At 43.0% G+C, this 17,897-nt stretch overlaps 1 protein-coding gene across 1 annotated transcript in view; it reads right to left on the reverse strand.

Annotated features, from left to right (window-relative positions):
* The window catches only part of RPS6KC1 (ribosomal protein S6 kinase C1), a 132,093-nt gene that overhangs the window by 59,685 nt on the left and 54,511 nt on the right, over positions 1–17,897 (reverse strand). The window contains exons 6-7 of the mRNA XM_073671966.1: positions 15,778–15,899; positions 12,358–12,450 (exon numbers count right to left, since the gene is read on the reverse strand). Coding sequence (XP_073528067.1) covers positions 12,358–12,450; positions 15,778–15,899 — 215 coding nt within the window. The remainder of the gene's footprint in view (positions 1–12,357; positions 12,451–15,777; positions 15,900–17,897) is intronic.

Below are 17,897 nucleotides of genomic sequence, written 5' to 3' on the forward strand. Positions count from 1 at the left end.
GGTGACACAAGAACATTTCTTCGCCGTCACCCTTACATTCAATCATAGCCTGTTGCTGTATTTTTCAACATGTACAGCTAGCAGTGACCCTAAAGGGAGGTGATACTTTTCTTCGTGTTATCATCCCTCTCACTAATGAGGGAATTATGTGCTCTTAGATTATTACATTTAGAGGCGGCAACTCCATGCCCAATCACCAGCTGCACCAAATTCTGGTAAAATATATGAAGGTTAACTTGCCAATTCACACATCTTTGAAAATCAAGGATCAGAGAACAAAAACCTCAGAGCGTGCCCTATAGTGATCCGATGTTGAAGATTAGAATAGGTCGTACTCAGTGGGTCTGTGTGCTTTCCAATTTAGAAAAAAAAGAACAGGAAGCACACCGACATTTAGGGTGATGCACCCTATGGGACGTGTATGGACTCCGAACAGCGAGTGCTCTTATTTTTAGGAAGTTTTGTGGTTTCACGTTCCGCTCCGGTCAGACTTTTAGAATCACACATGAATGTTTATGCACATTTTTTACTAAATTTGACAAACTGCATGAAGATGCTCAGGAGTCCGTAACGTTGGGTGGCATTTACACAATTAGGCGAGGTGTCTACTTTTGGAAAATATATTTTTATGGTGGGGTGGGGTATGGTGAGATTTAATTTTTAGTGTTGGCCAAAAGGGTGAAATATATCCTGGCAGGAAATGAGTCACTTAAAAACAGTTTTCTTCTTTAATGCTGGGGCTAGATGACAACTTTTACCGCGACGTAGGTGGCATCTCTGCAGCTGATGCATGTCAGCGTAATGCAGGTAAATGGAACTGCGCCCCCTAGGGTGTGGAGCAAGTCGGTACCAGTTGGGTTTTTTTCAGTTTGTTTGTCGGGGTAGAATTATGCTGCGATGTAGAAGCTGCACGGATCAATCTTTGGCCACACGACCTGTGGTCGCCATCTAGCCCCAGCCTAAAAGTTGATTGGTGCCGGCAGTCCTCTATACGACCTGTCAGGAGAGGATTCCCCTTATTATATGCACTTCTCAGTAAGAGCCAAGAATAAAGTTTAGCACTTACAGCTTCTCCGGCGCACAGCTCCTTCAATCATCACTTTGACATTTACGCCTTATTTCGACATATCCGCGGCAGGAGCTTCCTACACAACGCGTTTCACACTCCCCAGTTCCCTTGCAGCTGGATATCGTCCACATCCAAGTAATAAATACGAGAACATATGTGATTTTTTTTAAATGTGCCCTTTGACTGTCAGTTTTTCCCAAACAGGTGTTGCCTAAATGATTATAAATTGGCCCCTGGATACACCTCTTCAACTGAGCCGTACAGGACTGGTGATAATATAATTAGGCCTGAAAACATCAGGCTGGTGAGTGCTTCCCATCTGTTTGGCAATAATGTTTAGTTAACAACAGTCTTTAAGAGAAGCACCTTCAACTTGCAGCTTTCTGACATGCTGGGGATGGCAGGGTGGTTAACTGTTGCTTGGCTGGAGAAAAAGTGCAAAAATTTCAAGGGTCCGTTGTGTCCTGAACCCAAGCCCCCCTTAGTCAGTAGCTCAGCTCAAAGCCGTTCTCCATTTTCTTCCAATGTTACAAGTCTTATTACCTTTTATTAACTCCGGTTCATACTTGCCATTTATTATGTGCTCTGATGGCGATGGTAAAATTTTACCACCTATTAAAGGGTTAAAGCGTGGTACGCCGCCATATTTAAAAGTCCCATAAAGAATGAATAGAGCAGCAGGATGCATTTGTGGCCACCACTTCATTTCGACAGGGCCAATCAGTCCCCCTCCGATAACTTGCGGATCCAATCTATCACCTAACCTTTAATGTTGGGAATAACCCTTTAAGGAACTGGTCACGATGTACGTTCACGAGATCTGTGGACAGCATGGTACAGAGAAGGAGAAGCGGAGCAGAATGATATATGGGTTTGTGGGAAAAGATGCAGTATAACGTCTATTTTAATTATTGAAATCTCTGGAGTTTGCATCCAGGAGTCCAGTGGGAAGTCCAACTCAGTGTCTGGCCGCCACCTCTGCATGGAAAGACTGTCAATCACTGAATAGAACCGCCCACTGGAGTCTTATTCATACAAACAGAGATTTCAATGAATAATATACAAGTTTTACTGAAACTTTTCCATAAAAATGAATCGATGTGCACAGTTCCACCTGAAGATCCGATACATTGTTCATCAAGATTTAAAGATTTTGTTCACATATTGTGTTTTAGTGCCGTTATTTCCTAAGGTATGATCACTTGGCTTCCCAAACAAGTCCAAATGGTGCCTGTCCGGACATGCTGGGGATTCTACAGGTGTGTTCAGATATGCAAACTGAAAATCAAAGAAAACATCTCCTCCAATACTGGTAAGGAGGGTGATGACATTAAGAAAAGTCACTGCATCCCTCCCCTCCCTTTGAGGGACAATGAAGGCGGTCCATTGGGAAGATGACAGTAAAAAACTGATTTATATTAAGGAAAGTCCCTTTGGGGGTCACTGGAAAATGAGGAAAATTACAGAACCAGGCTGATTGGTAAGAAGGGTGATAACATGAAGAAAAGTTCCTGCATCAATTCTGGGTCAATGGGGCCCTATCGATAAGTTTGGCGCATGCAGGAGCATTTCTGCCACTTCTGGGATTCATCGGAATGAGGTCAGGAAGGTGATCTAACTATTTTACAGCATTCTGTGGGTCTTTTTCAGTAAGTGGACAAACTTTTTAATGCAATATGTCAGAAGTAATATCAGTCACTGTGGTTTTCTTAAAGTGGCAGTGGGTAGACACAGCATGTATTGTACATAATTTATTGCCTTCCTTGGTTTCTTCTTTTGGGTTTCTTTTTTCTGTGGGGTATGAGTCTTTCACAAATCAAATACTGGAAATATCAAACAAAGGCGGAAGAAGAATGAATTATGATTTAATCAAAAAGGTGTCTGGCAGCAACTCGTTTGCCATGGAAAGCATGGATCAGGCATATTAAAACTCAACATGCCTGGTCTTTCTTTCCCCCATCATCATGAAAATGCACTTTTGAGCAACACAGTCTGGAAGCCCTCCATAAACTTCAGAAATGTATGGCCAGCTTTGGACTAAAGAAGGACTTACACATTATATAAAAGTTGTCAGTTAGGAATTCAGATTCTCTGGTTTCATTATAGAAAGAACAAAAACAATAGTCAAGCAGGGGATGGATCTGTCGCATGACAGATACAAATTGTACCCCAAGGACCCCTCCTCTGACTATAATGGGATCTGTTGAGGCCCCGTCGCGGTACCATTTTACCAGAATATATAACACAACATTCAATATGACCATAATGCGTGAACATAAGCCTTTCATTCTTTTTTTTGTAAAAATGATGGAATTTGAAATATTATTACAATGCAGATGTGAACATGGCCTAATCAGAGCTGCAGTTTTCCAGCAATACTACAGTTTCAGAGATTCGTGATCATAAAGCTAGACGCAAGTCCTATACACCTTAGGACATATTTCCATGTGTGAAAGAAAGCCGGTTTTGTTCCTGTCCAAACAACATTTGCATGGAAATGCCCTTTAAATCTCAAATTTTGCAGGTCAGGCAGTTCCATGAAGGTTATAATCAGTCGTACTGTACAAACTAACTTAATTTCCTGAACATTTCATCCCTTTAAATTTGCATGGATGTGTACAAAGTCCTCCGAAAGTGATCAGCAATCCAGCTTTATAAAAAGGGAAACTCTCGTTCAGACCATCTGGAGAAGTCCGCATTTAACATGCATCACTCTTAGTGCAAGTCGTTTCTTAATGAACAATTCTGCGGCTGTGTATTAATATGATGGCTTCATTCACTGCAGATCGTACCCAGCCAAGTAGCTCTTTCCCTTTTTTTTTTTATGCTGTCCTGACACGAGTCCAATTTCTAATGAAGCTGTCGACATAAAGGACAGAGGGAGAGCGCCGATAACCCCTCGGATAGGATCTGTTCCCTGCCAGAGAAGAGCACAGCAATATTCGGAGAAAGGACCCAATAACGACAGCTCATTGGTTTGTTCAACAATCTAGAAAGACAAAAATCTAATTTTGCTCTAATTTGGCCCCATTGTCCTCCTAGTGAAAGGCTCTTATTACAGCGATCTTGTGTTTTGTGATAAAACATACTCGCGGATAACAAATAACGATTAGGAAATAATTACTTTTGATAGAACACCTTCCTCCGTGAATACAATTAATAGATTCCTCTTCTCCCTGATGAGGTTTTTTTTTCTCGATTCTCCCATCGTTGAGAGAGATGCATATTTGCATAGAGTACAATAGGAGACGGCGCTGCGATGGGAGACTATAGTGTAACACAGAATGGCTGCCTCTATAACCTGCTTCTTATGAGATTGTCTCATCTGCCGTATAGTACCCGCCACACAATGGGCTGAATGGGAGCTCCTCCGCCACAATGATCGGGGAAAACAGGCACAAGAGGCTTTTCACACTCTCTATAGAGATTATTAAAGATGGTGTTGTTTTATTTCAGTATACCCTTTGTTATATTGTACTCTTACAGAGTGTGTGTGTGTGTGTATATATGTTCATTATATATTAATTTTGCATATACAGTACAGACCAAAAGTTTGGACACACCTTCTCATTTAAAGATTTTTCTGTATTTTCATGACTATGAAAATTGTACATTCACACTGAAGGCATCAAAACTATGAATTAACACATGTGGAATTATATACTTAACAAAAAAGTGTGAAACAACTGAAAATATGTCTTATATTCTAGGTTCTTCAAAGTAGCCACCTTATGCTTTGATGACTGCTTTGCACACACTCTTGGCATTTTCTTGGTCTGTACTGTATATATACACACACACACACACACACTATACATACAAAAGTCTTTATGTATGCATGTGTATATACACACATTATAGATACATACATACATACAGTATCTCACAAAAGTGAGTACGCCCCTCATATCTCTCTAAATATTTTATTACATCTTTTCATGGGACAACACTGAAGATATGACATTTTGATACAATGTAAAGTAGTCGAAAATGGCCCAATTGTGCCCAAATTGTCAATATTTTGTGTGGCCACCATTCTTTTCATGCACTGCCTCAACTCTCTTGGGCATAGAGGTCACAGGAGGCCACTGGAATCCTCTTCCCTCCTACATGACAACATCACGGAGCTGGAGGATGTTAGAGACCTTGAGCTCCTCAACCTTCCTTTTGAGGATGCCCCACAGATGCTCGATAGGGTTTAGGTATGGAGACATGCTTGGCCAGTCCAGCACATTTACCCTCAGTTTATTCAGCAAGGCAGTGGTGGTCTTAGAAGTGTGTTTGGGGTCATTATGTTGGACTACTGCCCTAAGGCCCAGTTTCCTTAGGGAGTGGATTATGCTCTGCTTCATGTCACAGTACATGTTAGCATTCATGGTTCCCTCAATGACCTGTAGCTCCCCACAGCCAGAAGCACTCATGCAGCCCCAAACCATGACACTCCCACCACCATGCTTGACTGTAGGCAGGATACACTTGTCTTTGTAATCCTCCCCTGGTTGCCGCCACACACGCTTGACACCATCTGAACCAAATAAGTTTATATTGGTCTCGTCAGACCACAGGACTTGGTTCCAGTAATTCAAGTCCTTAGTCTGCTGGTCTTCAGCAAACTATTTTTGGGCTTTCTTGTGCACCATCTTTAGAAGAGGCTTCCTTCTGGAACTGCTGCTCTCCGTTCACAACTGAGACCTTGCAACACTAATGAATCACATGACATCGGGGAGAGAAAATGGCTAACTTTCACTTAGGGGTGAACTCACTTTTGTTGCCAGTTATTTAGACATTAATGGCTGTGTGTTAAGTTATTAAAGGAAACCAAATTAACACTGTTATACAACCTGTACACTGACTACTTTACATTGTATCAAAGTGTCATATCTTTAGTGTTGTCCCATGAAAAGCTATAATAAAATATTTATAAACATCTGAGGGGTGTACTCACTTTTGTGAGATATTATACATACAATGCAGGTGTGGTGATGGAACTAGATTGCACCTGTTATGGAGTCTTAGGCTCTGTGCCCACAATGAGTTTTTGGTGCTATGTATTTTCGTTGAGTCAAAAACACAGCGTCTTACAGTTCCAGCAAACTGGATGGGATTTATAGAAATCTCCTGCCCACTGTGCTTATTTTTTTTACTCAGTGTAACCTGCAACATATCAATTTCTGAAACATCCAAAATTCACCAACACCTCTTTGGGGGAACGTGGACTTAGTAGTTTGCACAGAGCAAAGGCCAGACCAGTTTTCTGGGGGAACAGGGCAAGGCGAGTTGTGTTTTATTTTTATATATTGTCATCATTCACTTGTGAGCCGAATATGTGAGGCCAACAAACTGTGTGTGGGGAGCTGTGGTTGAAACATACTGTTTGGGGTTCGAAGGCTGTGGGGGCCAGCCCACTGCGTGTTCGAAGGCTGTGGGGGCCAGCCCACTGCGTGTTCGAAGGCTGTGGGGGCCAGCCCACTGCGTGTTCGAAGGCTGTGGGGGCCAGCCCACTGCGTGTTCGAAGGCTGTGGGGGCCAGCCCACTGCGTGTTCGAAGGCTGTGGGGGCCAGCCCACTGCGTGTTCGAAGGCTGTGGGGGCCAGCCCACTGCGTGTTCGAAGGCTGTGGGGGCCAGCCCACTGCGTGTTCGAAGGCTGTGGGGGCCAGCCCACTGCGTGTTCGAAGGCTGTGGGGGCCAGCCCACTGCGTGTTCGAAGGTTGTGGGGGCCAGCCCACTGCGTGTTCGAAGGCTGTGGGGGCCAGCCTACTGCGTGTTCGAAGGCTGTGGGGGCCAGCCTACTGCGTGTTCGAAGGCTGTGGGGGCCAGCCTACTGCGTATTCGAAGGCTGTGGGGGCCAGCCTACTGCGTATTCGAAGGCTGTGGGGGCCAGCCTACTGCGTGTTCGAAGGCTGTGGGAGCCAGCCTACGGTATATTCGTCTCTGCACAACAGTCAAGGTGTCTCATGTAGCCCCTCAGGAAAATTAATTGCCCGTCCCTGGTCTAATAAGATATATTACAAGGTTTCTTCTTTTTATGTGTACTATTGATTTATGGAAAAAAAAAAAGTTAAAATGAAATCTGTCACTAGGTTTTTGCTATGCAATCGGAGCACAGCATAATGTTGCAGCAGAGACCCTGATTCCAGTAAAGAAAAGGACCTTGCCTATGTGGCCTAATCTGATTGGAGTAAGCAAAGGTCCTGTTATGCATCTCCTCTATTGATATGGACAAATTGTGCAGACGTAGTAAATGATACGTATCAAGAAAAGGACCTTGCTTATGTGGCGTGTTTCGATTGGAGCATGTGACGGCCATGACATGAATCCCTCCTATTTTGAGTCAGCTGATCACGCAAGTGCAGCAATCGTTTAACACTACCTTCCACTTGTGGATTGGATGTAGGTAAGTTAATGCAGGTTGGTTCCTGAAACTGAGGCATTCAGGCTATTATGAGAATGCTGATATATCGCTTTAATCTCCACCAATGTGGTTCCTTCTGGCCTGAATGACAGCTTTATCCTCCAATCATTTAAATGGTAGGTAACATTATAATGATATGATCTTCATGATTGGAAATAGGGGAGTCTATTCTATTGGCACATGGCTACAACAATACACATTGGCTTAGAGCCCAAACAGAGGTGATAAAAGCTACCTGGCGGCCATTTTGGGTGTCATTTAGCCTCTATCCCCTGAAGACGCCGGTTAGGCGAAACATGTCGGGGAGGCTATAATTTTAGTTTACAATAGGACAGGTAGGGAATAGTGCAATAAGTGGTCCGCGGCCACAAGCATATGATAATGGAAATAGATAGGATGGCTATTGGATACACAGTTATGCCAATTGAATAATCCTGATAGTCCTCACTACCTACGCCTATATTGGAATTTTAATATAAATTACTACTATAATAAGGATTTAATTATTAAAAGTTAAGTTTTATAGAGCTTTAGTTGGGGGTTCTATTTGCCAACAGGCAATATGTTAATGAGTTAAATTGCCCCTACGCTGTCTCTGGCTGAACAGTGTTGGCAGTAATGTGTCACTTACTAGGCTGCTTGCTGCAGTTTTGATAATATCCCCGTTTTTTTCTGCTGCAGATCTAGCAGTTCTCTGAATGCTGAGATCTGTATAACCCCGCCCACACCCCTGATTGGCAGATTTCTGTTGATGCACAGTGTACACAGAAAGCTGCCAATCAGTGGTGGGGGCGGGGTTATACAGAGCAAGTGAATATGGAGGACTACATGGCAGCAGGGTTACTTGTCTTCTAGTAATAATCTGATGAAATAAAAAATAATATCAAAACAAGTAAGTGACAAGTGATACATCGCTGGAATCATGATCTCTATCTTTACATCATGCAGCTCTGAGATTAGATGGCAAAAATCTAGTGACAGAATCTCTTTAAGTAACTCATCTTTCCTTCTATGTGATACGAGTTCACTTCCCTGCCTCTAGATTGCTTCATATGGGCGAATACTATCCATAGGAGAGAGAAGCCACTACGGATATTCTGGCCACTCCGCTGTATTTCTGACATTACCCTGACTGTCTCCATTGCTGGGTGACCTGTGTATACGGTTTAGTATCTGACAGACGTTCACTACTTACCTTATAGAGCATTAGGACGGATACTTGGAAGTTTGACCCAAGTAATTTTCATAGTAACTTTCTGTAGGCACATAATATGGGTGGTCAGGAGTAGTTCACACTACAAATCTTCTACAAGCCTTTAGTGGTTTCCTTTGTGTAATTCTTCCAATTTTATGTAATGGTTTTATTGTTATTCATTAATAAAAGATCAGATTGATTTATTGTCTGAACTGTTTTTTGGTTCATTAATATCGGTCCTATAATAATACCCGTCTAATATCTATCTAATACCACGTATGTATACATTATCTATCAATCACTATCATATCCATCGCTATCTGATGTCTCACATCTATCCAATATTTACATACCGAAGAATACAGTGGCCGGTGTGTGTGCCGAGATAGTGTGCCGACCAATATCCACCCCCCCTGCCCAATATCCATCCCCCCGCCCCGACCAATATCCACAACCCCCCGACCGCCCAATATCCACCCCCCTGCCCAATATCAACAACCCCCCGCCCGAGCAATATCCACTCCACCCCGCCCAACCAATATCCACCCCACCCCGCCCAACCAATATCCACCCCACCCCGCCCAACCAATATCCACCCCCCCTGCCCAATATCCATCCCCCCTCCGCCCAATATCCACCCCCCCTGCCCAATATCCATCCCCCCCGCCCGACCAGTATCCACCCCCCCGCCCGACCAGTATCCACCCCCCTGCCCAATATCAACAACCCCCCCGCCCGAGCAATATCCACCCCACCCAATATCCATCCCTCCCCGCCCAACCAATATCCACCCCTCCCCGCCCAACCAATATCCACCCCCCCCTGCCCAACCAATATCCACCCCCCTGCCCAATATCAACAACCCCCCGCCCAATATCAACAACCACCCGCCCGAGCAATATCCACCCACCACTGCCCAATATCCACCCCACCCAATATCCATCCCTCCCCGCCCAACCAATATCCACCCCCCCTGCCCAATATCCACCCCTCCCCGCCCGACCAATATCCACCCCTCCCCCGCCCGACCAATATCCACCCCCCACCGGACCAATATCCACCCCTCTGCCCAATATCCACCCCTCCCCGCCCAACCACTATCCACCCCTCTGCCCAATATCCACCCCTCCCAACCACTATCCACCCCTCTGCCCAATATCTAGTCATCCATACATCCACCATTCCGACCAAATACCCAGCTCCCTATCCATCCATCATTCTTCTATCTAATGTTCATGAATGCCTGGAATATCCTTTTATCTACCATCTCTCTCTTATTATCCAGCTCTTACCTCCATTTGATGACTAAAGTTACAAACTAGAATTTTCCCCCAAATCGCGTACAATAATATATTGCCTGTACTATATATCTGAGCGCCTTCTGGCAATTTTTTTTTTTTTGGAACAAATGTAATTTCTAAATATTTTCATTGAATACAAATGTAAAAAAATGTTTACGATGCTAATTTTTTTAATTGAAGATATTTCTCTTGTCAAATCCTTTCATATGCACTGCTGAACCATCATCAAACGTTAACTTTCCAACTTAACACCAGTATAGCCGGTGGCGGCCTGAAGGTTTACCATCTGCTCCCAACCAAAGTCAGTGTGGCCACCTTCAGAACATATGCATCAAAGCCCTGAGACATGAGATGGAAGAAATCCGGCACAAGTCAGCAGAAGGGGAGGCGCAGACCCGGAGGCAGGCAACAGGCAGGCCCACGGAACAAGGGAGCAGGGCGAGCCATTTGTCACCTTAGCAAAGAACAGACAAGGTCACCGGGAAAGCGACTGATGGCAGCACGGATAGCGTCTATGCAATGTCAAATAAGAACGTGCAAGGAAGTTTGTCCTAAACTAAAATACTTTCAGCCTCTTTTTATCACAATATTGCTTTTAGGGTGAACATAGATCTGTCGAGAGGATAAAGATCTGTTCTAGTGCTCCAAATATCCAGAAAATACCTGCAGCCACCACTAGAGGGATCTCGCTGCATATTGCTACTTCATTTAACTGAATGTATGTAGTGAGCTCCCCCTAGTGGTGGCTGCAGACATGCAGAATTCTATCATAACAAACATTATGTCTGTGCAGCAAACTTATGAAAAAAAAAAGGTGCAACTCCGAAAGCGTTAAAGATATTAAAAAGTATAGGAGATAACTGTGTACCCCAATATCTCCACTTAAAAAATAGTATTCTGCAACCTTTGTCAATGCCTTTCTTGCTATAACCAGGGACTGTGCAGCAGGGGGAGAATGTGGTGGGCCGTTCTGCAACCACAATGGTTCTAGCAGTCATACCCCCGCCGATCTAACAGCTAGGTGCCAAAGAATTAGCCAGAACCAAGAATGTTAATGGATTGATTTGGGTCAATGCAGTTCTGGAGGAATAAATGCCCTATAAAAGAAAACATCCATGTCCTACAATAAAGGCCAACCGAACACACTACAGAGACCATGGAAGGCTATGTTGAGCACCTGGTGGCATGATAACAACTGTACTGCACAGCAACCTTTCAGCTCAACCTAAATACCTTCAATTAAAGTCACTATGCTCACTTAAAGACCCCAAAGTTGTACAAAATAGATTATGGAGACCAAATGGATCGTTCGTCATTTAGTTTAAGTGGGAAGAGATGGAATTGTATGTGACAAACGCTTGTAGTCGTCCGAAAGGTAGGTCGATCGGGTGTGCCTGATATTTTCGTACGACTACTGTCCATGGTATACTGTGTGTGGTTTCGTTTGCTATTCATTGAAAATGTATGGAGTCATCTAAAAGAGATTTGTACATTGCAATTGGACATGTGCATGGTGCAGTCGTGCAAAAATTCGTACGAATGATCATTCATTGTTCAGTTGTCATCGAATGTGTATGGCCAGCTTTGGCATGACAGTACCCTCAGTGTACAATGCATTAAAAGGGGTCAAAACTGAGGATAGATCATCAAAATCAGATCTATGGCGCCTGACATCCGGCAACCTCCACCGCCGTTTGCAGCTCCATCAACAGCCGGAAGACTATAGCGCCATACACTGTGTAGTGGCCGTTCTTGGGTACTGCAGTTCAGTGAATGTAATCTGCACTGCAGTACCCAAAGTGGCCACTATACATGTAATGAGCTGTGCTGTCCTGCCTTCGTACGCTGTGCACCAGCGGCTGCCGGGGATGGGGGTGTTGGGTATCAGACCCTCACCGATGTGATACTGATTGTCCTAACATTAGAAGAGGTCATCAATATCTCATTCCTGGACAATGTGGCAAGTGATAAAGAACCTTTATCAAGTGTGTTCAGCAGCATGTAAAACATAACCGGTTCCTTTCAGCCTGACCTCCAATTAGTAGGGAATCAAGTCTCCTGTTACATATCGTGACCCGTCTTTGAGAACCGCACCGCGCTGTTGACCAAGAAGACGTGTACTCTGCCCTCCACCTCGGATAGATTCTGCAGGTGCTTAGATGAATTGCTTACATAAAGCTCACCTACTTCTTTTTTTTTTATTATATATAATTTTTTCTTTTTTTTCCCTTCCGTTGCTTTTGTTATTTTAAAAGTGCAGATGCATTCGAGTCATTTTCCCCCTTTTGTTTCATATCCTTAAGATCCTCGGCTTCAAAGAGGCCATGTCAGCATGCGGTCGATTTATGAGTGAACTCTTGAAGAGATGCTGAAGAATTACCTTGTCAATCACCCCAAGGACTCTGAAGGCCTTCAGTTCCTCCGCAGGACTCCTCAGGTTGGAAGAGGGCCTTGAACTCTCTGCTCCTGGAGGCTAATGGAACATATCAAAGATAAGACATCAATCAGTGTGGTACTTGAAGGAAGGCCGCCTGCTGGAGCAAATGCCAGGCCGAAGGAAACTAAATTTATCATAAATCACAGAGCCCGAGATGAAAGATGACGTTTTATGTGTGCTTCTAATTATTAAGTTGCGAGTAAATAAATTAAGAGGATGGAAAAGGAAATAGAAAAAAAAAGCAAATGTAATGAAGAATCATGCACAGAACTTTATTTTTTTAAAGGGAAATTAAAAGGACTGAAAAAAAAAGGGAAATTCAGAAAAATAACAGAAGGAAAGATCCAAATTTACCGGTCATTATTTGTGACTACTCGGCCCCCCATCAGATGCAGAGATAATTCAGCCACAGAGAACAGGCAAGTCCCACCTGAATAATACTGAGGCTGCAGTACCAGATACGGCCACATGGACAAGGATGGCGCTGTGTTGGGTGCAGACACTTTCCTCATCCCCCCAAACCAGCTTGTGTCAGCGCAACATGGTGGTGAGACGTACAGACAATCGATCAATGGATTAAGCAGTGGTGACATGTCGATGTGCCACGTCCTCACATAATCACAGATCAGTGAGGCATCAGGGAAGTGTCGGGATGAGAACGGTAGACGATTGGTCACAATAAACCTTTTTTCCAGTCACAAGTGTTTAGGACGGACTCGTATATGATTTTTACAAAGGCTGTCTGAACCCGGTAGGTTTAAAGGGGTTGTCCAGGCTTAAAGTAACTGTAGACTTGCACTCCATGTGACTGCAGATTTGTGAAACCTTACAACACACACTGTCAGGATTCTTAGGCACCAGAAGCGGGCGGTCTTGTGACCACAAGTATGCGATTTGCATACTCCCAGCAACATTCCGACTAGACGTATCCGGCCTGACTCAATTCAATTGTATTGCGCAAGTCTAGTCGGCATGAGACCACATGGAAGCAAATCATACACCAGAGAATCTTCACAGCGTGCATTGTGCAAGCTGTGAGGATTCACATGTCTGCAGTCACATAGAGTGACTGCAGACTTGAGCCCCGAGCCTGGACAACCCCTTAAAGCTGGGTGATAACCAATAAGGGCCTTAATGCAGCTCCCCAAAAAGTAAGCATCTAAGGCGGTGTTCACATGGCCGCTTAGGAGCTCTGCTTGTCTGTTCCATATTAGCAACAAAAACGGAATTAATGTCTTAAATCGACCCGATGCAGATGGAAGCAGATGGGTCTGTCGGGTTTCCATTTGGTGTCGAAACAAAAAGCAAAAGTCCAGCATGCGGAGTGTCCTAAAAACTGACACATGATGAAGGCCGAACACACCCATAATAATGGAGCCCCTCTTCACCAGATTAGAAAACGGGTCCATTTTGGGGATGAATTCCGTTTCTAGGTTCTAAGAACAGAACAAACTGAACTCCGAAAAGGACCTGTGTGAACAGAGTCTTCCTCTGCTGGGGCCAAATTATGTGTGAGTGTGATTATATGTAAGAAAGTTATCTGTCAGTGATATGGGAAAGCTTTATTTTTTTTATATGAAAGTAACAAAATAAACTGTTTTAATAAAGATAAAACAATAAGAAAAAAAAAAGTTACAATGTGACCCCAGCACTGAGATATAGGAAGGACTTTACGGGAGAGCCGTGGTCGCAGCCTCCTGTCTGTAATCGGAGTTATCTGGGCACATTATAGCAGAATGAATGAGCACAGGTGCGGCAGTAAAGAAGACAAACATGGCAGAAGAGGCGATTAACAACCTGCGGCCGAGTGCGGATATAAAACCAGAGCAGCTTGTCATCGAGCAAAAAGGTGAAAGAGAAAAAAAAAAAACAAAATACAAAAACTAATAGAAGTTTGTGCAGTTTGATCGTCAGGTCTTGACGTCTGCCATTAACGAAATTTGCTAATAATTCGGCTTTTCTGCAATTTATTTTTGCTTTATCGGAATTAAGGTCATGTGACGAGAATTACGGGAAACAATGGAGACAGGGAAAATTCTTACAAGGGGTCAACAATAACAGATTTGTGGGGGTCTGACATTCGGCATTCACACTGAGGTTTTCCAGTCCCGTGGCTGCCAGTATTGCACAATGTGTGGATCAGGTACACCACAGCGCCATACACCTTACTGGCCGTTCTCAGGTACTGCAGCGCAGCTCTCATTCTGGGAGCAGAACGTCTTTACCCAAGAACGGCCACTACTCAGTGTACAGTGCCGTGCTGCTCTGTATTAGACTTGTATTTCTGGACCTGATCAGTGGGAGTGCGGGGGTGTCAGACCCCCCATCGATCTGATATTGATGACCTGTCCTATGAATAGGTCCTCAATATCTTACTTTTCCACAATCCTTTTTAAAAATGACCTGATTACAATGTGTTCCCCCTGCTGGGATCACCAGCAATCAGAAGCTGACAAGAAGTATTCAATTTCCCTGCAGCACTCCCACTGGTGTAATTAGGTATTACATGGTGTCCATTCCAATCAATGGCTTGTCTACAGGAAAGTAATGTTTAGTTATTATAAAGCATTACCTTACTCGGCACCAATAGTTCTGAAATCTGACAATCCCTGAGTGTTGTAGTTCGATCATGACAAAAATGCAATTTAAAGGGTAAAATAGATCAGGAGTAATCATGTGCGACAACTTCTGCTATAGACAGTGAATATAGCAATGGTCGCACATGCGCAGTACCGGTCCATTCTCACAGTGGACTCTGAAACCTCTGCTCTCGTTAAGAGTGGGGGACAATAAGACAAAAGTCAACAATATACTGTAAAATTGGTGGGGGTCCAACAACTGGTACTCAATCCGATCAGCTGTTTGCAGGTCCCGCAGCAGCTGAAAGCACATGTAGCAAGAGCCACAATAGCACAGCGCCACACACTATGTAGTGGCCATTCTCGGGTACTGCAGCTCTACTCCATTAACTTCAATAGGAGCGGAGTTGCACCACACAGGAATGGGCAGAAGATGGTGTCTGGACCTGTGCTGCTCCAACTCTGTACATTGCACATTCAGCGGCTGCAAACAGCCCACCAGAGGGGATGCTGACAGCTCAGACCCCACTGATCTGATACTGATGACCTGTCCGGAGGATAGGGCATCTACATCTAAGTTCTGGACAATCCCTTTAACATCTGTGATGAGATTCCCTCAATCACTACAACTCCTGCCCGAGTTGCAGCTCCATTGTGCAGGGCCGCAGGGACACTGCGAGCAAATATTTTTTGCAGGATCCTAAGGAGCAGTAGTCATGGCTGCGGAGTCTGCTCATTTTATGGAAAGGTATTCTCCAGTGTCGTAGAGTAAGAAGTGACTTACATCTTGGAGCAGGCGCCTCTCTGACGAGCAGTTCAGACATAAGCTGGAAATGGTTTCTGCTCGCATTAGATACTCCGCCGTCTTCTTCTTCACTGCCTCACGCCGTGTAGGACTCGCTTCCCCTGCACCGAGAGAAGAGTTTTAGAACAAAAATAATGAAAATATTTGTGCAAAAAGAAGAAAAAAAAACAAACATACAGGACATGAGCAAAGTCTGGGATAGAGCGAAACATTAGCTGTCCTTGCTTTACTTTATACACGGACTTATCAAGAAACATTTACACTTGGATTGAAAGTTTCAACGAATGTTGGGGGTCTTCTACCTGTAATATTAGACTCACACGTCCTGTTCAGCAGAGATGACTTTTCAGCAGTCTCAATATCATTACAGACAAGATTATAATGACTGATCACACCTCTATATACAGTAAATAACACAGGATCCATCACTCACAACTCACCTCCTCCTCCTCCTGTACAATGACTGATAACACCTCTATATACAGTAGATAACACAGGATCCACCATTCACAATAGGTGATGTCACAGCTCACCTCCTCCTCCTGTACAATGACCGCTAACACCTCTATATATAGTAGATAACACAGGATCCACCATTCACATTAGGAGACATCACAGCTCACCTTCTCCATTTCCCTTCACAAATGAGTACATCAAGGTAAAGCCTTGCTAAAACGTTTGGTTTACTTTTCTATCCCTGAAAGTGTAACAGTTGGTTTTAATTTTTATTTTATAAATCAAAAGTACACATGAGAATAAACCACTTTAATATATCTTATTGGAAAATCTGCTTCTTCCTCCTCCTGAACTGATCATTCTCAGTTTATGGGTAAAATTTGTTTCCCTACTAAAAAGAGATAGGAGATGGTAGTTGGTGCTTTTAAAATTCTATGGAGAAGGGAGGAGCTGGAGGCCGGCATTGACATTCTGCTGCAAGTTCTCCAGAAACGGCAGGTACGGCTCTCCATAGAACATTATAAGCACCAACTGTCAAATTAAAATTATGGTTACACCAAATTTGGCCAACTAATATAACCCACTCAAAATGGAATCCTTAGTGGTTTTTGTTTCTGCAGACCAGTCCTGTCTTCGAGTATCCTAAAACTGGACCCTGAAGAAAAGATGCAAATGTGAGTCCCAAAGACGCCTTGAAAAGACAAAAAACGTTCGTGATTATGTAAATGCACCCTTACACAGTGCGATACTATCAGCACTGATTGGACAATTACCCCCATTGTGATGCCAATAACTGGGAATCAATACACTTCCAGGAGGAACAAAAACAGAAAAACAGCAGTCCTGATTCTTCATTGTCTTTTTGCGCCTTTTTGTTTAATATGAAGTCAATATGGTTTTAATATTGACTTTTTTTTTAAAAAAAAAAATGTAAGTTAATTTGACAAAACTTCTGTCAGGGTTTGTTTGTTTTTGGGAGGGGGAGAGGAGTTTAGCATTACAAGCTTATTTTTGGTTATCCAGATACTTTAACCCAAAACATCATTTGCGACTTTTTACAAACTGTAATGATAATTCAGTACCAGAGAGGAGTCCAAAAGACGAACGTGTGACGGTTTAAAAGGATCGTGCAAATTTATACTCTAAATTGGGCTGAAAACAGCAAAGGCCGAAAAACTAAATAAATAAATGCGCTTCTTTGATTTTGTTCAAAATATAAAATACACTTTAGTGCAAAAATCGTCAAGGAATACCGCAAGACAAAAAACAAAAAACAGAAAAGACCCTTCTTTATTAACAAAAAAAAAAAAACACAAATAACTGATCGGCCCTAGTTCTAAGAAAATAATATCCAGAGCTATTTTTTAATGGGGAATGCAAGTATTCACTAAAATAGAGATGTCAGGACAAAAAATAAAATAAAGAATGCATGTATATATTTTAGCAAGAACATATACATTAGAAAAAAAATGTGTTGTTATATGTAATAAAAAAAATTATGTACATATATATATATATATATATATATATATATATATATATCTATCTATCTATATCACACACACACATACATATATATATATATATATATATTATATATATACACACACACACACTATATATATATATATATATATATATAT

Source organism: Phyllobates terribilis, unplaced genomic scaffold (genome assembly GCF_046119375.1).
Source record: "Phyllobates terribilis strain yellow unplaced genomic scaffold, ASM4611937v1 Scaffold_3__8_contigs__length_932513732, whole genome shotgun sequence".
NCBI lineage: Eukaryota > Metazoa > Chordata > Amphibia > Anura > Dendrobatidae > Phyllobates > Phyllobates terribilis.